Source organism: Corvus cornix, chromosome 5, assembly GCF_000738735.6.
Source record: "Corvus cornix cornix isolate S_Up_H32 chromosome 5, ASM73873v5, whole genome shotgun sequence".
NCBI lineage: Eukaryota > Metazoa > Chordata > Aves > Passeriformes > Corvidae > Corvus > Corvus cornix.
In genome coordinates, this window is record NC_046335.1 from 16188258 (window position 1) to 16213921 (window position 25664).

Here is a 25664-nt window from a genome sequence, read left to right on the forward strand (position 1 = left end):
AGTTCTTTGACCTGCGCTAAGGGGTTTACGCGGCGCATCTGGAAGCACCCCTACAAAGTACTTTGTGGTGAATTTCGTGGCTTTTAAAGCGTAAACTTCGGACCCGCGCGCTCCCGCTCAGCGCTGGCGCCGTTCCCAGCGCAGGAGGGCGCGGCGCCGGGCGGCTCCCGGCAGGTACAGCCGCCCCGGCGCGGCCGCGCGGGCGAATTTCCTGGCGAGGCCGCGCATCACCTCGGTGGCAGCGGGGACGAGGCGCAGCCGCAGGGGTGCGGGGCCGCCCCCGCCGGGGCGGGCAGAGGCCGCGGGCCGCTCTCGCTGCCGCGTGCGGGCGACGCCGAGCGGGCGGCGCGCCCCGACCCCACACCGCATCCCGCCCCCGCGGCCGCCGCCCATTGGCCGGCGCCGGCCCCCTCCGCCCCTTCCATTGGCGGCAGCCGCTGCCCCTCACGCCGCCGCCACCGCCCGGGTCTAATTGCCGGGCTCGGGCACACCCCGGCACAGGTACCGCGGCGGCCGGAGCGGAGCCGTCCTAGAGGAGCTCCGCGCCTTTGCTCCTGGGCGTTTGGCCTGGCGGCTGAGCCCCCTTCTCCTGGTGTGGCTCGCTCTTGCCTGGGGAACTTCTACTGTAGCCACGGGGCGAGCTCGGCGGGGGAAGACTGGCCTGTTGCTGTTGGGAGGAGGGAGCGCGGCGAGCGGCCCCGCGTGTGCCAGCGGGGCGGGGAGCGATGAGCCGCGCATTGTTTGCCCTGTAGGCAGCGCCCGGCGGGCAGTGGGGCGGTGGGCCATGGGCTCCGCGCCTTTGTCTCCCGAGTGAGCCGGCCCCGCGCCCGCAGCCTTCCGCCGCCGCCCGAACCCCGGCGACATGGACGTGACCGTTTCCGAGCTCCTGGAGCTCTTCCTGCAGAGCCCCTTGGTGACCTGGGTGAGCAGAGCGGGGCGGCGGGGAGCGAGGGGCCAGCCGGCGGGGCAGTCCTGTCCTGCCGGGGTTCGCTGTGTCCGCTCGCCATCCCCCAACCCGCTGTCCTTCCTCCGGCAGGTGAAAACCTTCGGGGACCTGGGGAGTGGCGACCAGGATAACCTCGGTATCTACATGGACCTGGTGGATGGCGTGGTCCTGAACAAAATCATGCTGCAAATGTGAGTGGGGTCGGAGGGCGGCAGACATGAGGGGGCGCGCCCCGGCCCCTCCCGCGGGTGTGGGGCTCCGGCCCGGAGTTTTCCTCCTGCGGGGAGGGCGGCCTGGGGCCGGAGCGATTTTCGTTTTGGTTGCTCTTCGAAATTTACAAAAAACAGTGGGGGGAAAAAAGCTCCGAACTAATTCAGTTCTATAAAGTGTTCTTTAACTTCTCTTTCTGGTCTTTTTGCGTGGAGTGTGTTTGGTTTTCCTTCTTTTTTTTTTTTTGTTTTTCTTTTTTCTCTCCTAGTTATCTCAGTTATTCACGCATGCTACAGTGGAAGGTGTGTGGCAGTACAAAGAAGGAAATGAAAGTACAGGATCATATAAAGCTTTACTGGGAGGGTCTCATCTGAACTTTGTTTACTCTTGCGTAAACTTCGATACGGAGTACGTAATTTGGAAAAAAACCCTCAGTGCTACCTCTTTCAAGTGGCACTGCAAGGCCATGTGTTGAGGGATCTTAGAAACTAGTTAAAAGATGGAGTGCTGAAAATACCCTAACATTGAAATGAATCGTTGTTAGGACTTGTGCTGTGTTTTTAACCACATCCTTTCCTGTTGCTGATCTGCTGTGCTGTATGCAGAGCCTGACTGTTTTTTCTTTTCTCTGTATTTGCTTTTAAGTATTCTGAAATATATCTGAGAGTTTGTAGGGAGAAGTATTTGCCTTTCAGGGGAGGAGAGTTTGGCAGTCACTCAGTTTTGGCAGTGCACTCAAGATCTTAAGTGACTGAAGTCAATTGAAGCTTGACCAGTGTTTTGCAGTGTTAATCAAGAATTAAGAATTCATATTAGAATCTTTTTGAATCTTGAGAAATAACATTAAGTCTGACAATCAATGCCTCACCTGCTCAAGTTGCCAAGTTTTGTTATCTTCTGATACCTGGTTGTTCCACGTGAGAAGGTAATAAAATTTTCTTTTGACTTGATGTTGCCAACGGTGAAAATTGTGTACTGGAACTTAGATAGTGAAGCTGGTGAAGATCCAAGATTCAGAACAGAACCCAGATCAGCCAGCACACATGGAGATAACAAACTAATGGTGTAAAATATTAGTAGAGATAGAAGCCTCTTGGAAAGAGAAGGCATAATTTCCAGCATTTTTTAAGGAATAATTACTCTTTAAAAAAATAATTTTCTGGAAATTAAAGCCTCAAGTAGAAATGTTTAGATCCAGGTTTGTAGCTTTCCAATGTGTGGGAAATTAAATTTTGATTTATGACCATTGTGTTTGGCACAAAGATGACCAACCAAACTATCAAGGAAGAGTTGCTGAGTCAGCTGCAGGTTTGACTAAACAGTAGTATTATCTAAGACATTTATTTAATTATAAGTGCAATCATCTTCTTATTTAAAAACAAGAAAAAAATAACTGAGTCACATTTAGTCACAAATTTATGGAGTTATGTGGCTTTTGAATGACTGTGGCATTTTTATGAGAGCTTCATTAGGTGGTGTGTGCAAACTTAAATATTTGTAGTTGGCCATTGAACTAAGTCTAAGGAGATAGAGTTGTTAAAGTCGAGGGAGCAACTGAGCAGTGGTCTGGAGACAAGGAGAGAATGATAAGATCTCATGGAAATAAGGAAGATAAGCATATAGGCTGGCTGAGTGCAGTGACACCAGTTGGTATTTTGTCTGCTCTCATGTGATTATGAGAGATGCCCTGGCATGCTTACTTGTTTTAAGCAGTCAGGTATATAAGTTGGTGGGGTTTTGGTTTTAATTTGTTCGGGTTTTTTCCCCAAGAAACATCTCTGCCAGTCGTGTCTCAGAAAGTGAAATGTGGGAGGCACAAGCACTGTAGGGTAGGAAACTGTCCCATTATACACAGTCGGGCCTTTTTTCCCCCCTTTTTAGGGAGATTACCAGTGCTTCTAATGGTGACTAAGGAGCTTGAAACCAAAAGCTTTGTGCTGAGAGCCCAAGACTGTTTAATTTAGGAAGGATTGCAATTTTATTTATATATCCTGACCTAGCAAGGTGCTCAGGAGAGGTGCTGACTGACCTTTACTTTTCCCTGGTTTTAACTTTAGAAATTGCAATGCAATTACTGGTTGCCTGTAAGTCATGAAAGTCTTGTAAGGCATGTTTCTGCCCCACAGAGCTTTCAGAATAAAAAAACAAATGTGTTTTTAAAAATTCTTGCTCATTGTTTTTAAGTCTTGGTCCCTGAAGATAGTTTTCAGTGCTTGGCTGGAGATTTCTTCCTGCTGAAAGCGTATTAATGGGAGCCTTTGATAAATCTAGAATTGAATTTGCCATGCTGTGATAGTGTTGACTGCTTGAAAGCATAGGTGCAGACATATACACACATGTAGAGAGTAGGGGGTGGCAGGGTGAAAGAGCTGGGCTCCTGATGTGAGCAGCTGCATCATCACTTGTGTGTTATTTCACTTGGATTTTTTTTATCCTGCTTGCCTGATTATGGGAACAGAAATAGCAGGGGCACACGAGCTTGCATCTAAACACCAGGTGTGATGCAGTACTTTGCTGCAAATCAACGTGTTTCTTTCAGTGAAGATTTTGAAATCCAGATTCTTGGGAAATTCCGTACTAAAAATACAACATTTCTGCCCTGCAGCAAAGCAGATTTTAAGTTTCATTCAGGGCAAAAAAGATAGGTGGATCTGTGAAGAAATCCAGATGTACCTGTTCAGTGGAGATTGCTGAGTGGAAGTAAGGCTTTAGCTGTCTGAGTTGTGGGTGGGCTGTAGGAGTTCAGTCAGCCCCTAATTTCTGTTGTAATGGTTTGGATTTTCCCTAAATGCTGTCTGACAACTTTGTGTGGAGAAGATTCCAGCTGCTTTGTGTTGTGGTGTCAATGTTTTTTAGGTGGTGGGTTCATCTCAGCAAGGCAGCTGTGTCACCAGAGAGATATGTGACAGCTATCTATCACTTTTCCTCCTGCCAGGTCCCTGTGGCTCTTTGACAGGAGGTGAAAATAGGGCTGTGCCTTCATTTCATCCTCTTCAGAAATGAACTGCCCCCGGGAATGCTAGCTCTGAATAAAATGTGGTTTGCTCAGGCTTGCCAAATGTAGCCATGGCACAAGGGCAGAGGAAGGGAACCTGGCTGGGTTTAGGCAGACTGTAGTCAGTAGGACACCAGCTGTTGGGCTTTGCTGGTGATCCCTTTGCTTACTGGTAATCTCTAAAACAAGCAAGACTATTTTTAAGAAAGTTGGGCATTGTTTGGTTCTCAGTAGGGGCACCTAGCTGTTAAACAAGTTGAATTTAGTAGGAAGAGTCAGACAACAGTGTTTGGTTTCCCCACTTAGATTTTAAAACAAGACAAATGATTTTTCAAATAATTCTGTTGTAAATGAGTGGTTTCGTGTGCTTGTGTCCTGCTCAAGTGTATATCCCAACCTGATAATTCATGAAGGACAACGTTGATTTTGCAGACTTGCAGTACTGGCTGAATGCTCTGCATACAAAAATGTTTGTTAATCTTCAAAGTGCTGTGTTTCAAGCTTGTGTTGCTGATGGATTTATGTATACCAGGTTAATGAGTTTCTCTGCAGACATACTTTAAAGAACTTTGTTCAGATGGCTGTGTGTCGCTTCCTGGTATGAAATCAGCACGTGGCGACACTGCATAGACTGCCTTCAGTGTTACAGTTGCAGCTGTGGTATAATACCTAACAGAATAAGCAAATATTTGCCCCATTTAACTTCCCAAATGAAACTTCCTATAAGAAATAGTGTGGAGCTTTATGTAGGCATGTAAGTGTTTTCATGTTGGCTTGTTCTAATTCTTCTAATTGATAATTGACTGCTTTTCTGTCAAAACATATAGCGAACAGGAATGTGTTACGAATACAGCTGATAACACTGTATAACTAACACTGTATTTGTGTTAAAATCCTGTTATAAAAATGCACAGTAATAGGTTTTTTCCATTTCAGTGGCAGCTGTCATGGTTTGTGGTGCTGTTGATACGTTGTCTTTAATTCAGACCACGTGACAGGAACAGCCACCTTGTGAGTCCCCGCTCTTTGTGGTTTCTAGAAAATGGCATGAATACCAGAAGGTTAGAGATGTGCATCTGTTTAATTTAAAATTTTAGAATCTTACTTAGAGGTGCACTTTTCCACCATTTTCTAGGCAATTTAGGAATTTGCCAGCCTTAGTAGCATTGCCTCACTTGATGAGAGAGGAAGAACTTGGGTGGTAGGAGGGCTAGAGTGGCCCCAGAGTGGTGTGTTTTTGATCAGTGCCTTGCCTGCAGAGCGAAGTGCTGCAGGATGCTGGGTCAGTCAGTTCCTTCTGGCATCTTATAACCCTTGGGCCTGACTTGAGGGGTTTCCCCTTGTTCATCAAAATGGTTTGTCAGAAATTGTAAGAATGGGATTGTCATTTTAAAATTTAAGTGGGTTTTTTTTGTGGTTACTTTTATTAACTGATGACTTAAAGGATTGCATCTTCATGTTGTGTTGCTGGCCCCATGCCTGCTGAACTTGTCACTTGATCTGTCTCCTGACCCTTCCTTTTCTCTTTCTTCCTAGAAGAGTCATGAGAGTGTACAAACCAGATGACTTCTTTAAAATGTTTGGGTATATAGTGAGGTTTGAGATTTTTACTTCTGTTTATTTGTCTTGGGTGGGTTTTTACTGGTTTATGGAGTACCTCCCTAAGTCACACCTCAGCCATGCAGTCTCAGTCTTATTTAGATAACCTTTTTGATCTTGAGGAGTAGGTGGTTTTCAAAAAAAAGAAATGTAGTTTTCATTAGATTTGTATGTAAGGGAAAGACCAAACATCAAAGGACTGAAAAGGCATCTGAGGTGGTGTTCATGGATTTTTCAGATATATCTAGATGTTAATTTGTTTGGGTTACCCCGTTAGTGTTGCAAAAAAAAAAAAAATAAAATCTCTCTTTAATTTTCACTGTGATCCTTGGAAACAGTTCCTTTCTATAAAATTCTTGATTTCACCATACAAGTAGGTGCTATAATGTACAAAGTGTGGTACCAACAGCTCTGTATTCTCTAGGCTAGGGTTGTCTTTAAGCACAGAAAGAAGAAATGGGATCTTGCCTGTTGAGAAGGAATTGTTTCATTTTCCTGCAAAGACAGTAATCCCTGTGGCAGTTTGAAGTGTAGGCTGTGCTGGACTTGCACATCTTGTGCAGAGGGTCCTCTCTGAAGTGAACTGAGGTGTGAAGCTGGTTACACAACATGTTCAGAAAACTAGGGTTTTTGAGCTACCTTCTATTTTCAGAAAAGCTTTTAACTTCCTTGTGATGGAGAAGTGGCAGGAGTGCCAGAGCTACACTGTGCTGCAGCTTGGCTGCAGGTTAAGAGGACCCTGAGGTCAGTGGCATTAAGGGCTCTTGGAGCAATCAATTACCCTTAACGAAGATGATAGGATAAAAGCTCTGCAATTGCTTCTGTGGGCCTGATCCTGCTGGTGCTTCTGTGGGCCTGATCCTGCTGGTGCTTCTGTGGGCCTGATCCTGCTGGTGCTTCTGTTCTTGTAACACAATCTCCACTGTGCAAAAATGAGCAGTCTAGGAAGTAGTTGTTTTGTGCCTTATGTGCCTTTGAAAACCTCATCCAAATCCTGCAGTTCCACTGCTGCAGCTGTTGACGAAATAGCCTCTCCTTTCCTGTGGCTCGTCAATGTGTTTTGTGGATTTTGGCCCCATTTTGTGCAGTTCTGGGAAGGATTGTGGAGTAGTGACTGCTAGCCAGTCAAAGATCTCCATTCTTGGCCACAAACCTGGAACACTGCCAGACAGTGCCATGGCAGCATGCTGCCTACATGAGCTTTCACATGGAAATGAGAACTGTAGGCTGACCCTTCTGTTTGGCCAGCTTCTCTTTACTGAATGTTTCTTCCCTTTTAGCTTCCCAGTTTGTTGTCATGGCCTTGCCTAAAAAAGCTGTATCCAGCTTCCTTTGAGGTTCAGCATCTGCTCAGACAGTACTGAAGGCAGGGTGATGTCTGAGCTCAAGCCCAGGTGGCATTTATGCTTCGCCCTCAGTGTCGAGGACCCATCCTGTCAAACTGTTACAAGTATGGCTTCTGCACTCCTGTATCTGAGCATCAGTAAAATGGAATACTTACTACAGATTTTACTTTAAAAGCTTGTTGCAGTTGCCTCTTTTTGTTCTTTCTTTCATAATTTATTACAGTACTAATCCACATGCAAAATCCTGTGTTGCTGGAAAGGCTGTGTAGTGTCTTGCTAGTTTTGGTCATCTGTGCTTCACATTGCTTAAACCTTTGTACATAAATACTGTGTCTGATGTTATCTGCTGTCAAGGCAGTTTTCTCTCATCTGTGGAATATCTTTGTATTTTTTCATACTTATTCACACAGCACTGCTTTCACTCAAGAGGTGCTCTGGAATGGTTGTGCATTTAGAAAAAAAAGTAAAAGCTCTTTGACATACTTATGTAAACGTTGGCAGATATATTTTAAAAATAAATATTGGATCAGTTCCTCTTTTATTTCCTTGTCAACGCTTGAGTTCAGTAGTTGGCCCTGGAAGAGCTGTGAATGGCTTAATTAACAGCCGCAGCAGAGCTCTGGGAGGCAGGTGTTTGGATTGTGTAGGAGTCTGCTGATAAGAGTCATTATTAGAGGGCAAACAAAATGCTTTGATCTATGCTATTGGCAGATAAGGATTTTTGGGTTCCTTTTTTTGCAACATCTTAAGAGTGTACAGAGAGGATCTGACATTTGTATGAAATTATTTGCAACTTTTTTCCCATGTCTTATTTTTTATTTTAGAAATAAAGTTGCTTCAGGTACAATTTTGATATGTTTTCTTTAAAATCAAACAAGAAACATAGCATGTATATGAGAGATCTAGTTAGATGATATGGGTGTAATAAGTACAATATTCTTCTTTTCCCTTCAGTTTATAAGACCTCTGGTCTTTGCAGGTTTTTTTTTACATCACTGATCAAGTATTAATACCCTCTTCTTGTTGTAAAACTCCAAAGCCAAGGAAGGCATGATAGTATTTCCTAGACTTTCCTTTATTTGAATAAGGAAAACCCCATATTATCAGAGACTGCTTTGATCTAGCTTGCACAAGCTAGGTAAGTTCTCTTTTCAGGGAAATATGGGTAAGAAGGGAAGCTGCCCTGAAGTGTTGTGTGGGTTGCAGTAGGGTACTTTGTGAAATGCAGGAAATATTGCCAACTTACACATAGGTGTAGAGGTAATGAGCTTATTCTATCATGAATTAATGTATACGTACCCTGTATAGTTGTCAGTGTATTTATTGCATAAACTTAAATGTTACTGAGATGTTAAGTCTTAACACCTGTTTAATTAGTAATATTTTATTTTCTTCTTCCTTTTTAATAGAGATCCTCGACCAACCAACCAACGTGTCAACAAGCACGTAAATAATGATACCTATCTTCGGGTTCAAAACCTGACCATCTTGATCAGAAACATTAAGACTTACTATCAGGTGAGCTTTCTGCTCTCTGCTCATTGATCTGTGGTGACTGCTGTACTGTTTTAGCTAGTGCAGGGGCTGGGGGCTCAAAGAAGCTTGCTGCAGGTGATGCCTTAGGTTTTAACTTCTATATTTTTCAAATTCTGTACTGCTTAGTGTCTAACTCTGAAGCTTCTTGTAGCCTGTTAATTTCTGCTCTCTTGTGCTAGGTAGACATAACAAAGTCTATCCGGGCCTGCTCTTCAAGGACACCCAGACTGTCCTAGGCCCAAAAAGTATAAACCAAAAGCCTTTGAGAGGGGGGCAAGCTGAGGGGAATTACATCATCAAACTGAAGCTTTAATTGGAGAATTAACTCTGATATGCAAATGAATCAAACCTATAAAAGTGTGAAGAACTCGTGACCTGTCGTCCATCTTGGGGTCTATCTTGGCAGTAGCCTCTGGCTCCCCAGGGGGTACCTTTGAAGGCCCTTCAAATAAATACCTACCTTATTCCCTTATTCCTGTCTAGTCTCTGTTTCTGGGAGGCCTCTCAAGGCATCACAGGAAATGGAGGGGAAACTGTGCTTGTGTAAAAGTACTTCCAGCCATGCTTTCTCTTCTGAAAATGACAATATGGTTATCTTCTCTATCTATTCCTCATGGCCAGAGGCTGCTTCCTTGCCTTCCTCTTTTTTTTAAAGAAGTTTTTGTGCTCAAAGACTGTCATAGCATTTGGAGATGCATATACTAAAAGGGCTGTTTTGTGGTAGGATTGTGTATGTGAAGGGGTTTGCTGAAATGGAAGTAGTGTTTCTAGACAGAAGACTTTTTAAAACAGGAAACCTTTTCTTAAAGGGGCTGCTAGAAAATAAAATCTTGATGAAGAAGTGTTTTTAACACTAGAATATGAACCTTAAATTGATAGGAAAAGTAAATCTGTGCTTAGCTTGAAGGTAGACTTCTTACACTCTGTACTTTGGTGTTCAAGTAGTTGTTTGTTCAGAACTCCTCTTAAGAGAGCGAAGTGCAGGAATGACTGCAGAGTCTCACAGTGCACTTGTTGGGTGTCTTTCTTGAACTGTCAGTGTTCCTGTACTGTCACAGTGCTCCCCTAAAACCAGGGTGGTGACAGCTGAGTGCTTTTGCAGAGTTACAAGCAGTTGGCTGCTGCTGGAGAGCCACAGCACAAGTTCAGTTACTCTAAATAGAATTTCTGTATGCACACTGTTATGTATATTTGGACTTCATAGTGAGAAGGTAACTGTTCTGCTGTTACCTTCTACACATCTTTTGCCAGATTTGAATGCTGTGCAGTGTAAACCAAGCTGAAACCACTTAGGATTGTTAAAATGCTTCTCTGTGTGTCTCAGTCATATAACGAACAAGCAAACTAAACTATCGGAGTTGATGTCAGTGTGTTTACCCTGGACACTTCATCTTTTTTGTATATACAGAGGAGACTGTGTATCGGTTTTGTCTTCAAAATACAGAAGAGATGTAGAGTAGTGCCTTTTCGTGCCATTCTCTTCCAAAGCTTGCCTACACTGCTTTTCCAGATTGCCACAACTCTGCTCCTGGACTTGCTTAGGAAAGCCTGAAAGACAGGCACTTGTGGAAAATGACAAAACCAGATGGGGCATATGAGTCATCTGTGCAAGTTCCAGCAGCCTGCTAGGAAAATGAAGTAACTTAGGTTTGAGATGATGGTGTAGGGGAGGATATCATGTGTTTCTGAGGATAACTGATCTGTGTCTCTTGTTGAGATCTGGAGATGCTGATGCAATGTGATGTCATTCCTGAGACTTGTGATTTCTAAGGGGAAATTCCATTTGGTCATAACTAGAGGTTGAAGTTTGGGGGTTAGTGGGTTGGTTTTTTGTTTTGTCTTGTTGTTGCTGTTTCTGTTACTCAGTAAATAGTTTAAATGTATATGGAGTCTATGAGAGAGACTAGTCTTAACCTTCCTTCTCCTTGCCCCCTCAAGATTTAATGTCTGAGAGTCTGGTTCTTCATGTGCTGAAACTTTGATTCACGTGCCTTTTTTTCTTTTCTTGAAGCTGATACTCTGACCTCTTTTAAAAGTACCTGGAGAGAGCTCAGGGTCAGGAAAAAAGAAAAGTGATTCAGAGTCATGTGTTATGTTACTTGTTGACTTAGCTGTTGAGCTAATCCAGTAAAGCTAGCAACAACTAAAATAGGTTAAGACACAGAATTTTCAATGGGAAACAGTAGCTGAGGCTTGCAGTAGCAGCTGTAACAGTCATGTTCCCATTTGTAGTCCAGAAGTTAAGTACTATGAATCTTGCTGCCTGAGGACAACATATATACTGTATGTAAACAAAGTAGTCATGAGAGCTTATCACTCTTTGCATTTGGTCCTGAAAATGTAATTACAACAAAGTTTAAAATAAAATAACTTTTTTTTGATGATAATAACGTTATATAAGAAACTTATTTTTCCTTGACACAATCATATCTTCAGGGCAAATCCAAGGTCTTGTTGCTAATCTGAGATTCCCTTTGATGTGGTGTGTGCAGCCTTCAACTTCCCATAGTCTGGGGGTAGTTGAGGCCGTCTATGCTGTAACTGAGCTCTGTGTGAGATTGATGCCAAGTATAGTGTTGCATCTGTACTCGTGTCTCTGTTAGATGTTTGGAGGTTTTCTTGTCATTAGGATATGATTTAAGTAGGTTTTACTAGGATTTTTTTTAACATGCAACCAAATAGATGCTTTGGAATATTAAATATTATTAATAATTAAATATTGTTAGGCTGCTTCTCTCCTGAATATTAGGAATGTTTTTAAATAGGCTGAAGTTGTGGGCATTGTTTGATGAAGTAGTATTAATACATTAGCCTAAGTTAAAGTGAGGGTAGTGTCTTACTGACTGAAAACGTGTCTGTGGGGACTGTGAGGGATAAGTTCCTGACAAACAATAGGAACACAAATTTTCTGCTTCCTCAAGAGAAACAAAAACTCCTAAAAACACAATACTGGCCTTGACATCTTACATTCCTTTTTGCTTCATGGACTAAAGTCAAGTTTACGGCATAATTGCTGAATTTGGTAGACCAGGTCATCTAGAATGAAGTAGTATTTTCATCATTGTTTTTCAAAGGACATTGGTAGGTATGCAATAATATTTGTCCTTCTTTGTACTGGGCAGGAGCAATCAAGAATATGACATAAATACATGGTACTGTAAACAGTATCTGAGGAAGGTGACGTAAGTGCCTACTAAATTTAATGCTGATATTCAGAAGGTAGCTGAGATTTTGGATCATGTAATTGTCTAGTCTTTCTGTATCTAATATCAGATTTCTAGTATATCTGTATAGCTGATCTCCATTAAAGCAAAATTCTCGTTAATAGAGATAATACTTCAGAAAACATGGACGGGTCTGATCCAGAAGCACAGTTCCAAGTATTAGTGTTGGCACTTTACTGATCTCATAAGCTGAGGGTTTCTGCTGGAAATAAGTATGAACAAGACAGGTTATTGGTGGAATTTGGGTTTGATTTAAGCTTTAAAGATCAACCCCTAGATGTGCTTCACCAGACATAACTTGGGAGGGGTACGTGCAATGAAGAGGCTTTTTTTCCATTTGAATAACCTCTCTCTTTTAGAAATTTGCCAACTGAATTTGTTCATTCGCAATTTTCTGAAGAGTTGCCATCTTGCAACTTTCAGCTGCATGAGACTTCATTGCTGGTGGCTGCTGAGAAAAACTGTCACGACTCTTAAAACAGACGATGACATTGGTTGCTGCAGGCTTTGGTGGTTTTTATTTGTTGGCTACCAGTGGTACCATGCAATGTCTTTGCATTTCCCACTCTCTCAACAGTTGTACCTTTGCAGGTTTTTATTGACTTGAGAGGCCCCTCTTTTGAAACTGAGCATATGACTCATTTTGCTGTGGGATTTTATGAGCATTCAAGATAATGTCATTAATTGCATTTAATAATGGTTATGCTACTGGTTCACTGGAGAAATGGCTGATCATAAAACTTCTGGAATTGGTGCCATATCTTGGAAAAGGCTGAACACAGCACAAAGTTTTCTTTCCTCATAGTGTGAATTTTATATGACTGTTCTTGCTCTGACTGAATTCCAATGCCTGGCTGTCTTTAAACTGAAAGAAGATGGAAGGAGAAAGCTAGAAAATCTGAAGGGTATTAGCCTCTCCCTTTGCTGTATTGTACAGAATATATAATCCTGTAATTCCATGTAAGTTCAGCTGTCCTGATATCTGCAATGCTTGGATAATATGCTCATACCTGTAGAGTTTTGGAAGAAGCCTAAGGTGGGCTGCCAGGGGAAGCTTGAACTGGCTTTATTGTGCTTCCTCTGCTCATGTGTCAGTCTTTGGGCTTAAATGTTTTTTCTAAGGAACTAAAAATCACTTTACCAAAAAAAAGGAGTTTTGTGAAAAGGTCTGTTTTGATAACAGGTAGTTTCCTAACCTTCAAAACTGTCAGCAATCACTCCAGCAGTATATACTGCACTCTCAAGCAAAAATTCCTAGCATTTACATGAAAAACTTGAATCTGACGGAAGAAAAGAATGTGATCATCCCTTGGCTAGGCCTGGATGGGTATTATGGTCACATCTGGAGTATGCAGATGAGAAGTGCTGTTGGAGGAAATGCTACAGTGTGGTCACAGCTGTATTTTTGTTGTGTCTACTCCCTGCAGTTGTGGCCACTAAATACCTAGCAGATTGCCTTGCGTTTCTTAAAAGTTGGAAATGTCTCTTAATTAAAAAAAAGAGTTGTACTGAGCCACAATTCTGAAAAGAGTTGTGACTGTGGGGCATGTGCAACTTCAATGAGAAACTCGTAATAACCCTTAGTGTTCTTATTAAAAGGAGAGGAGGGGTGGGTGAAGAGGAAGCAATTCACTGAATTTTTAGGGATACTTTATCACCACAAATCCTACTGTCCCCACCTAAATCACTTAGCTGGGCCCAGAGATCATGGAGGGCAAGGATGCCGTAATTTTAGGGCATATTTCTTCAGACCCACGTCTTCCTTTTACTTCTCTGCTCTGTACTTGCGTAAAACAAGTACAAGCTGCAGAGTTTTTATCAAGCGCATTAAAGGGTATTAGCTGCCTGTGAGCTGCTGAGGCTGTTTCTAACCTATGGAATAGAGATGAGTTTGTGTTCAGGCTGAGGCAAATGCTGTTTTTCCCTGTGGATCAGTGAAGGTCTTGCAATACCAGTAGCTTCCAAATCAGTAAATAGCTCCCACTTCTGTAGTTGAAGCATTGAGTCAGGTTTAGAGCTCTGAACTGAACTGCAAAGAGCAATTCAAACTTGGAGCTCCAGATTTGGGCACAGCTTAGGGACCGGCAACTGTATTCATGCTATAAATAAAGTTCTGGAAGTAGCAGTGTCCTCTTGTGTGAGCTGGAATCTTTCCCTACTAGGCAGGCTACTTCCAGTGGGCTAGTAATCTAGTCCTTAGCAAAGTAAACACCAAAATGCTAGAAATGCACACACCCTGAAGTCAAAAAAGTATTGTTCTGTTCTTAGGGGGGAAAGTTTGTACTCCCAATGGCCTACTGAAATTAGGTAAAACTAAACTTTTTTGCTAGCTTTGTGAGCTTGATGTGTTAAGCTACACTGTGCCTGAGTGACTGCTTTCCTTTGACTCCTGTTCCCTAGGGAACAGTTTTGGCTTAGGTCCAACCTTTCTTCATCTTGAGCTTTAAATTCCAAAATTATTAACTGAGAGTGTCAGCTTTCTCATGAGCAAGGTATCCGAAGCTTCAACAGACACTCTTTTTAATTCAAATGCTTTACTGATCTCATGCACTCCTGAGTGCAGCTCTCTCCCTTTTCTGTACAGTTGAGTGGGCTGTATTCATAGAGCCTCCCAAATTTTCTGCTTTGGCAGTTGTACTGTTGCACCTACCAGAGGTAGTGTGCATGTTCTTGTGGCGTGAAGTTACAGCTGCACAAAGCAACAACAGTGAGCAGCCATGAAGCCTCTCTGTCTTTTTCACAAGTCTACAAGAAATAAACAAACTCTTAGGACAAATAAGTTATTTGTAAGGTACTGTTGTAGGGATGGGCTGTGTTTCAGTAAGGCAGTGGGCCTTTCAGGACTCGAGATTCTGCCACTGGCACAACCTGGAGTAGAACCTTATTAGCTGTGTGTTTGCTTCCGCCTCTATTCTTCGTTTGACTTCTAGTTAGTTTAAACTTGCTACAGGCACAGACTGTCTATATGTATTTATGCAGTACTTAGCTTAATGAGGCCTTCTTGGTTCTGCAGTGACAAAAATATTTTGAGTTAGGCTTTCTCTTCTGCAGGAGCACGATCATGAGACATGAAGGTTGTATGTAAGACTGGTATTGTCCACAGTGAATTGTGAGGACATTCACTTATTGTAGTGGTGGGTGCAGGGCAAGGGGATGACTGACCTTGGTGCGGCCATTCTGGGAAATGCTGAACCAGTGATGTTAGTCTTTGATCTAGTTCTTCAGCTGAAAAAGAGTACCACTCTGCTGCAGTGGAACAAACATAAGAATAACAAAAATCATGATCATTTTGTATGTTATCAGGTATTTCAGTTATCAGGTCCTGTTATCAGGTATTTCAGTGGGAAAGAGACAGGTGACTCATCACTAGCAGCCAGACTATCTGATGCTTTGTTAGTGAAAATTGTCTTGGTCATTTCCAGAAGAACTAAACAAACATTTCTGCTTCAGAGTTGAAATAAGTTTCTGCAGAGGTCAGTTTTCAAAGTGTTCCCAGGTTGGTGAGAGGTACCTATTCCAGGTTGGACACCTGATTGAGACTACTGGTTGTGACTCTAGGATGCATTTTGGCTGATAGATTGAATTTTATCTGGAAGTTTAAGGGAGGACTCATTTTAGAGACATGGTTTTTTCCCTTGAGGCTCTGTGTGCATTTTAATGCAGAATGAAATAGTGACCTCAAACAGATGGAAGAGAACGGGCTGACTTTTAAACTACTTTTTTCCTGGAGCTAGAATATGGGAAAGGGCAGAGTAGCCTGACATACGTCTGCAGTCTTGTCTTTGTTTTGCTTAATAGGCTTGAGGGATGTGAATATATTGTGCAGACAAATGAAGAAACTGAGCCAAGGAAAGAGAGGAGCAGTGGCCTAAAATAGGCAAATGGAGGTGACCTGTAAAATTTTACAGTATGGAATAGCTGTTTGGTTCCCACACAGAAGCATTTACTTAACCTCTGACATGTTAATCGAGAGCAATTCTTGGGATGTCTGAACTGCAGAACGCATCCACAGTGTCCTTTATATGGCTTTAAAAAGACTAATGTGAGAGTGTGTGTGACTTTCCTTAAGGAAAGCCAAGGCCTAGTGTTAATCTCCTTGACTGTTGCTGTGATTACCAGTGCTAAAGCCACAGAGTATTTCAGTCCTCTACTTCATATGTATTTTTGGATATTAGGTTTGAGATGTAAGTCACTGTTCAGACAGCCATGTTCAGTCCTGCTGCCTCAATTTTGGGCAAATGTCCTATTTTTGTCAGCTGAAATTTTGTGAAGGAGGGAATTAAGTTTTATAGAGCCTACCAATTTTGGGTAAGTTAGAAAACAGCCTGCATGCCACTTACAGCTGAATATAGAGTTGAGGTTTATTTTTTGCTAAAAGATAATAAAAAATGAAAGCTAAAGATCGCTTTGTTGCCTGTGTTTCTGTAATGAATTCCATGTCATTTAGTACTTTTCATTCAAAAGTCTTTAAAGAGAGAAGATGAATTCCACAAATGTATAAAGTATGATTGCCAAACAGTCCCCTAATTGCATACCAATTCCCAAAGCGAATAACTTCTGCTTTTTAATGGCAGGTAGTAAAGGAAAGTGATTTATATTCTTATTTTAAAGGCATGTTCTGCCTGTGAAAGTGTTACTTAATCCAGTGTCACTTTTATTGAGGTTATTGTCACATTCTGTATTGTGACAGACAGGGTTCAGTCCACAGTCTTGCTTTCACACAGCTCTGACTCTGGATTAAGGTTTGGTGCTCAGGCTTGTTCCTGTCAGTTCGAGGCAGTGATCTGAGGCCCTGTGGTGTGGAGCAAGCAAAGGTGTCTCTTTGTGCCTGTAACTCAGCTGGCCTTGGCTTTCCACTCAACAGCATCCTAGTTCAGCTTGTGATACAAAGCTCTGTAATGAACTTTCACCTTTTTAATGGCTTATTAGACCCGTAAGGAATTCTTCCACAGGGTATTTTCATCTGAGACAGGTATTTGAGATGTCTCTTAAAGCAGTGCTTCTGTCCTTCTGAAGGAGTATCAGGTTTCAGAAATGTGTGGAAGATCTTGGATCTAACGCAGAGTTTTATTTACTTCTGAAAACTTTCGTGGTTTGTGTTGTAAAGGTGCGCTTGAGTTTGAGATGACCTCCAGTACTTTGGCAAATGTAAGTGCTCTTGGGCCCAGAAATAGGTGTGAAGGTTGTGGAGACACCTACCCTGGTTAAGAGTGGTGGGATTTACCCTGCTGAGCAGGTTGCTGGACCTGAGAAAGTCATGGACCTGGGGACAGGAGGGAATTTCAGTGTGCTAATTTCTTTGCTGAAGACAACTCACAGGAAAGGGTATATTTCCTACTTTACATGGTGTACGGACTTTGCACCAATGCAAATTAAGGAAGGCACCTGCTCATGAGTGCATAGAAATTGTAATGCTATCATTTCCGGATGCGTGCATGCATCTCCCATTTGCACGCGTTGGTTTTTGAAGAGAAGGATTTATAAAATGAGCAAACTCTAAGGCGCAAATAAAGCAGCAAATTAAAGTGTGTGCACATTGTACTTTGAGTAAGCAGAGTGACTTTTTGAAATAGCTGTTTAGATGGGCTGTTTGAATATAAGCTGTGTGTGAGATTAAGAGATGGAGTTGAAGGAGAGTCAAGTGTTTAAATTCTGCTGGGTCCTCATATGGCCAGTAAAAGTGCCTAAATAAAAATCAGCTCAGCAGACAGAAATGGCCCCTGTGGAGCTGCTACTGTCTGTTCTCTTTCACAATTAGCATTATTAAAAGTCTCTAGATGTTTGTTTAATTTGTTTTTTAGACTTAGAATGACATCAGTTGTGTGCGTTAGGTGATCAAGATAATAGTGACAGACATCTGCTCCTTTGGGGGCTGGGAGGAAAGACTTGTCTTTGCACAAAGGAAGAATATTGTATGAATGCCATTTAATCATTTTCACAGGACAGGAAGATACTTATTTAGTGGGTAATTAATATTTTTAAACTACAGTAGGTGATGCTCTTTCTCTAAAAAAGTCACCTTTATTTACCTTACATTAAAGAACTGACTTCAAAAACATCTAAGTTGTTTGCTGTATGTTTAAGAACCAAAAGAAGCTAAGTTCCCTGTGGAACCTTAGAGTTCTTGTGTGTCTTGGGTTTTTTTCTTCTTTTTTTAATGGTGCTCCTATCCGTATTATATCCACTGGAAACGTATTTGCAAGGGAGTGGAGCATCAAATTTGTATCGCAGAAAGACCTGTTAGATGTGCAGTGTATTTTATAGGAGGGGACGTTGGCACTGAGTTTAATGCCTGGTTCATTTTGGAGCAGCTGTGTTACAGTAAAGCTGAATGACTGGGGACCCAAGGGAGGCATGAGCATTTACTGGTAGAAATTGCAAGGAGCTGAATTTCTTTTAATTTTTTTTATACTATAGGCAGAACTACCAAGTATGTTAAAATACTCATTTGTCAGGATGAAGTTTCTGAAGAAACAGCATCAGTCCCAAGAAGCAGTTATTCTAAAAGTAAAATACATTTCACTTAAAAAAAACCCCCCAAAACTAACCAAGCATGAAAAAAGATGAAAAAATCCCAATCAAAACCAACCAACCAAAAACCAACAACAAAAAAATCCAACAAAAACTGCAGTCACCAAAAAACCCCTACAGCCAAAACCCTTCTCATTTGACTAGTAACCTGTTTGAGTTGCTTGGAGTCTCTCAAGACTGTGTAGTTACTTCAAAGCAAAACAACAATTCATCTACAAGGAGTTGCCCCTTTAAGGGGTAATAAATGTCTCAAGGTCACTTCTTCAATGTTGATATTTTAAAAAGTGAAAGAAAACCCCCAACAACCAAACAAAAAAAACCCTACTCTCTCTTTTCCTGAATATGCAAAAGTATCAGTATTGAAAGCTTTCTCTTTGTTTTCAGAGTTTGTGGCAAATGCTTATCTGAACAGCATGTGGATGTATCTTTACAGTTTTACATGCAGAAGGAATGATTCTGTAGTAGAAGACCACAAAAGCTGCCATTATTAGAAGCCTTGCTTACACTTCAGTGCTCTGGCACTTAATCTAGCTCCCAGCATCCAGTCATGCAGAAGAAACTAAACCAGAGTGCTCTAATTCTCAAACTTGGTTGAGTTGTCTCACATTTCTTCCAGTATGCATTTCCTTTGTAGCCTGAGCCAAAGTCTTGATTAGAGAGGTGATTTTCGTCCCCCCTTTTTCACTTAGCTCATTCTCTTCTTATAAATTGCTAGGTCCAAATTCTGTGCAATTGAGGGATTCAGATTTCAAATAATTTGTTTTTGCTTGAAGACTTGTCTTCCCTTAGACACAGCTGCAGTTTGGCCTTTTGTTTCCTAAAGCATTTCAGTTAACTTGCAATTGTCCTTCCTTTGTATGGCATAGGATCTGATTTTAAGTGACACTGACTTGATAGAGGTGCTGAGCATCTTGCATAGCAGGGTCTTCAAACAGTTTTGGTTTGATACCCTTGGATATTGTGAGACCAGAGCTGTCTGCCAGACCATGATTTGTTTTGGTTCTTCTTGACATATTGCTAGCATATTGCAGCTTTTACCAGTGTCAAGGTATGTATCACACTTTATCAGTGCTTAGAGGTTTTGCAGTGCTTATGGCAGCCGCTTTTAGTATCTGCAGAAGATACACTGGCTTGCTTTCCCAGTCTTGAGCTTAGCAGGACACCTGGTTTTGGAGGCTTTGAGTCCTCTGCCAAACCTGCTGTAAGAGAGACACTCTCAGATGAGAGAGCTGAGTTGGCATGAGAGAGTAAAAAGCAGTTGTTTTTATGACACGGTAAACTGCTGTGCTCTTCTAGCACACAGATTTTGCAGTCAGGCTTGTACTGTCACCCATTTATAAAGGACAGCTCATTTAAAGCTTCTTTTCAGTATGCTTTTAAACAAGTAGAAATACACTTATAGCCAAGTAGATATAGTGTTATTACCAGTAACTCTTGAGACTCTAAAGGAATAATCTTAAATACCAAATACATTTAAAAAACCCCAACTTCAACAACAAAAAAAAAACCCAAACCCACAAGCCACTTTGATCTTACTGATACTCATGCAAGTCTCTCCCTTCAGGTTGTATTAATCTTAATTCCCCTAAATGTTTTGTAAGTTAAGAAAGCTAATGGTGAAGAGTGATTTATTTTTAGTTGGTTAAATGCCATTGAATGCTGCTTAAAACACAAACAAGTTCCTGATTAGCTGTTTTTGCTGTAATAGGTAGCATATAATTCCCAGTTTAAAACTTCAGCAGTAACTCAAATAAAATACTTCAGCTGCTTCTGCCAACTATATTTAATATGCAAAGGAGATGACAAGCAGATTGGCTTTCAGCACGTTTGTTTTAAATAAGCTTTTCTATGTGTGATACTTTTGAATCAGTGAATCTGGGATTTTAAAGCAGCTGTCTGACCAGCGTGCCAAAGGAGGTTATCAGGTCAACACTAGATTTAAGTCATTGTAGTTGTGGGGGTTTTCTGTGTGGGTTTTTTTTTTTTTTTTTTGTTTGTTTGTTTTTGTTCTGTGTGGGGTGTTTGTTTGGATTGTTTTTAATATATAGTGTTGCAGTTTGAGAGGTTTGTGTAACTGGTAAAGAGCTGCTGAAAGATACATCTGCCTAAGCAGAGAAGAGGCTGGGAAATACTCAGTCCTTGTGTTTTTTATCCCCAAAACAAAGCCATATTAAAAATAAAATCTCACACACACACACAAACTCCTCTCCCCACCACCCACCCCACCACCCATAAATCTGTATCAAAGACTAGATTTCTGAGCCATAGGTTTCATTGCATTTGTGTGTGTAGTTTTTGGAGTGGTGGTTGGTTTTTAGTTCTTTTCTTAAGAAAGAGTAAATTCACTCTGCAGGTATATGCTGTGACCTTGTGGTTGTTTCCCTATTTATCCTCTTTGTCTGGTGCCTATGATGGGGAGTGTTTGACTGCCAGAGTGTTCTTTTGTTGGGGTGTGTACAACCATTGTCTTTTCTTCACTGGGATGATAAAGAATGGGTCTTACCTAACACAGTACCAAAAAATTGTGAAAGGGACAAGTGTACAAGTCTGGAGATACATACCTGGAACTCCTTTCTCACCATGCAGATTTCTTGTACTGTCAAGTTAGTTAAAGAGTTACAATGAAGGGTGCTTGAGTGCAAAAAAAGAGATTAAACTGCAAAAATGTACGGCTTAGTATTTCATACTGGTCAGTTCAGATATGTTTTTGACGTGTTTGATGTAACACTTGTTTAATATTTCAAACATCTGTTTGATTCTACAGCAACAAAAATTACATGAGTACATAGGATGGATTTTTAAACTATTTTTATGCACTGTGATAATTTTAATTGTTGTCTTACTCCACTTTCAACTAGGACTAAGGGGTTTTTTTTAAAAGTGCTTCTTCCCCTTTCCTACCTTCTTAGCCATCAGATGAAAAGTTTAACGTGCCCCAAATGAAAGATTTCAGGTCACTTGTAAGAAAAGAGGTAGTTTCACAAAACGAGAAAAAGTGGTATCAAAGTACATCTGTGTGACTTACATGAGATAGGTTAAGAACATGAAATAAAATAAATTGAACAGCTGTCAGAGAAAAAGAGTATGAAAGCCCTGACCCCAGAATACCTGCACTCCAGATGCTGGTAGATTTACCTGGGAGAAGGGGAAAGTCTGAAATATGATCCCATTTGCTGGACTTGTGGCAGCTATGGCACCAACAACTCTGAAATCTTTGGTTTATTGCTAGGTAGATCTGCTGGTGTTGATGGCAACTTTGACTTCCTTAAAGCATGAATCTATACAAACTGAAATGTGCAGCTTCTCAAATGCCCAACCCTTGCAGCACAAGCCTTCTGTCAGATGAGTGCCAGGTTCTAAGGACTGGTTTTCTGTCTGTTGGGTGTGTTGTGACTGTGGTGGGCAGAAAGCCTTTCCAGGTGGGCTCATGTGGGTAGTGCACAAGAGCTCAGGCAGCAGGGACTGTGCCTGGAAGCAGGGACCCCTGGTGAGGTACAGGGAGCTCAGTTTGTGTGTGCCCTTGGAGTGCAGACACCCATCTGCCTGGAGAGACTGGAGCTTTGCAATCTTGAAATACAAAAGGAAGCTCCCATTGGATAGACTTTTCTCCCCCCAAGTACAATGGCTGAGAACTGCAGCCATGGGCAGCTGCTTCAACAAGGCAGCTCCTCCCCACATACACTCATGAGCCTCTGGATTTATTTATCTCAGAGTAATCTGTCCTGTTGGTATCTAGCTGGCTGGCATAAGGCATGTCTTTTAATTACTCCCGTATGTACGTGAAGAAGCATTCAAGTGTCATGATGGAAGTGCAGTGCTTTTTGCTTGGTGTTCCAAGAAGTCTCCTAGAAGGGTATTCTGGTCTCCTTTTGCTAGTCTTAAATTAGGAAAGGATTTTAAAGGATTGTTACATTTTTGTAAGCTGGGATGCAAATCTTAAGGTATTAGGGAAGCTGTGTGTTCATAAAAAGGATGAATTTGGCTTAACTGAGATCAGCTCACTGCACTTACTAGGGGGAGAGAGAGGTTTTTGCACTGTTAGTCAGTTTAAGCACTCCCAGTTTGTTTAATCATCATTCCCTCTGTGTGATACAGGCCCTTTTGAGTTCCACATGTTTGGCACACACTGCTGCTGTATCACAGAAATTATGAATGGAGTGAACTGGTTTGCTGGCACTTGGGAAGTCATTGAAGTTTGTGCTTAACAGAACAACCATACTGAGTAATGTAATGCAATATTAAATACACAGCAGCCTAAAGTAATTTCTGTTTGCAGAGTGGGGACAAGCCTTTTTTGTTTATTTTTTTAGTGTATCATCAAAACAACTATTAAAAGGGAAAAATAGTATTTTTTAAAAATTATTGTCCTTCCAAGGAACCAGCTAGAAGAGAGTAGAGCTTAACTACTACTACCTCTCACCTTTTTAATGACAAGTCATTAATTTTTCTTTGCTATTCAGAGCAAGTCTGTTCCAGTTCCCAAGACATATGCTGTATGCCCTTGAGGAGTAAAGCAATTAAGAATTACAAGGAGTATTACGCATTGCAGAAATAAGCAACCTGCTGAAATAGTAACCTGCCATGTGTTCCTAAGTCTCTCTGTATGAATCAGGGCTCTAAAGTGGTGACTGATACATGAAGAATATGTCATCTTTGAGATTAACAAGAAAGCTGCACTTGAGAGGAGGAACACATTTATTTTCATGTTCTGTAACACTGACCTTCCTTCATGCAAGAAGATTCAGGCTTGAGTAGCTGCTTAAACTGCTGCCTCAGTCCTTAGGATAATATTGCTCTTCTGCTGAGACAAAGCAGGATACAGGTTTAGCTGAATGTACTTCATTACACTGTAGCTCTAATACCACAAACTCTCATTTCCTGAGTGTATTAACTGCCTGGGATTCTTTTCTGAGACTTCCTCCATTGCAGAAATAGGCCATTTAAACTAGTCTTGCTTTCTTGGGTAACTGGCCTCTAATAATTTCTCTAGCTTTCTCTCAGTTGGATAAGTAACCCTGGTTCTTATGATGTTTTAATACCCTGTGGTGTAGCAGTACCTCCTGGTATGGAGTAGTGTCTCGTTCTTGACCACTGGATTTTATGCAGACTGGTTTGGGAAGAGCTTGGGAACGCAATAATTCACTTTGAAGAACTGCTGTGGATCTGTGTTTCATGTCTGTCTGGACTCAGGAATTCAAACATTGTCTTCTGTGTTAACCACTGGACTGCTGTCTTCCTCAATTATATATATGTGAAGAGCAGAACACTTGATGAGGCAGATATACTGGATACACATCAAAGTTTATTAAAACACACATCAACATTTAATAAAAAAGTTGCCTAGTGAAAAAAGTTAGTGTTAATTAAAGAATCTGTGAGTACTAAGAGTTTAGAATTTAAAGTTCATGTTACTTGGCTGCCAAATCTTACAAAAATAAACTCTATGAGAGGTCCAAAGAGCAAGAACTTACACATCTCACTCTATATAACTGAGGTATTTTTAATCCATAAGGAGGAGTGGTGTGTTACAAAGTAGTGGAAACCACTTTGCATTGTGTGCATTCATAAAGAGGTGCTCATTAAAAATGCGTTTTTAGTGACCACCTGTTATTTGTTTAATTTGGTGCTTTACTACAGCGCTGTATTATTTTTATCATCCTTCTTTCCAAAGCACATTATTCATCACTTTGAACCATATGGCCAGAAATATATTCTGAACATCTGATTTCTGTGCTGGCCATTCCCTGAGGAAAAACCCTTGTGTCCATGTTTATGACCGACCAGCAAAGCTTTTTGTGCCATCTTTTCATGAACATTTCTTACCTTCTGCATACCAAAGATGCAATTAGGAGATTCACAGCTGTGGTGCTACAAGGCAACAAGGGAGTTGCACTTGATTAGGCAGAAAAGGCCTCTTTGCTCAAATTCATAAATAAAAAGCAAGTATTATGGGAACAGGGGAGAGCTCTCTGCATGTCCTGTGTCCTCTACCTATCTATCTCTTTCCTTTGCTCTTTCCTTGCCTGGAGTGATACCCAGGGGTCTCCCCCGGCAAAATTTCACAGAAGCTTGTAAGAGTTTGATTCCTCTGGATTAGGCTCATAAAAATGAGTATGAAAGATGCCTGTGGAGTTGTTATAATTAATTTTCCTTGTCTACTCCAAATCTTCTGTAATGTACAAGCATAACTGGGGATAAAGAACCCCATTAAATGTGCTGCAGCCCTGCATTTCAGCACTCTGGCTTTATTGACTGAGTATATCTCCCCCGTTTGGAGATAAGATGTTGGCATGGTGCTGTCTCCCACTTATCTTTTGTGATAGCAGTGTGTCTGGTAATGCTTGCATGAGTTGTACACTCTGTTCAGAGTGTGTGTACAGTGTACTACAGTGCATTTTCCCTTTAATGGGGGGCAAGGGAATGAATAGATGGCAAAGTATCCTTTTCCTTCAGTCTGGTGTGAAATCTTGTATTTAACATGACTAGTGGGCAGGTTTCATTCTTATTCTTCTGGCCTGTGCATGAATCAAAAACCTGCCATACAACCTGGTGTAATCAGCAGTTTGCTCACAGGAGGCCCTGAGTTTGAAACAGCAGGAGTTTTGCAGCTTGGAGCTGAATGGTGTTGGCAGAGCTGTTTGAAGAAGTTTGCTTAGTTCCTGTGTGCATTGTGCTGAGCCAATTTCAAAGGGGCTGTTGCCTCTACCTCGTGAGAATGACTTCTAGTCAAAATTCACAAGGAATCATGTATCTACTAGTCTGAAATACAGCAAATACTCTTTTTATTTTCAGTTTCAGTTGTGCCTGTTTTTGTATTGCTGGTTAGAAAGTAACATCAGTGGCTACAGATTTAGTCTGGGGGAGATTCTGGTCTTTACTACTGTGTGTTAATGTTTGATTTAGCAGATCTGCATATTTTCACTATCAAAAGAAACTGCTTCATTTGGAGGTTCAAACTAAAATGCCTTATTTTTGCACCCTATATTTACTGTGTATCTTAATGTTGTAGAAATAGAAACTTTGCCTTATGCTGAGATTTAGAGGAACAGTGGATTTGGGTACAGCTATTGAGGTGCCAGAGTACCTAGACTTGGGTTAAGGTACTGTGTTACAACTGGATTTTCTCTGATTATTTCCTCCAGGTAGTAAGCATCCATTTCTTCCTTTATAATTTGTGGGAGCTGCATGTTTTCTGAGCACTGTGAAGAAAAATCATTAATTTGGGTGCCCAGCTTCAAAATGCAGGCTATTACTATAGGTTTGAAGAGCACAATTTG

General features: G+C 41.5%; 1 protein-coding gene across 2 annotated transcripts in view; it reads left to right on the forward strand.

Moving 5' to 3' along the window:
• The first annotated feature begins 447 nt into the window (after positions 1-447).
• The window catches only part of CCDC88C (coiled-coil domain containing 88C), a 99616-nt gene continuing 74399 nt past the window's right edge, over positions 448-25664 (forward strand). Inside the window, exons 1-3 of one of the 2 annotated variants that reach the window (XM_039552389.1) lie at positions 448-922; positions 1037-1137; positions 8506-8614. In XM_039552389.1, coding sequence (XP_039408323.1) covers positions 863-922; positions 1037-1137; positions 8506-8614 — 270 coding nt within the window. In that variant the 5' untranslated portion in view covers positions 448-862. The remainder of the gene's footprint in view (positions 923-1036; positions 1138-8505; positions 8615-25664) is intronic. The other variant, XM_039552390.1, reaches the window with a different exon arrangement.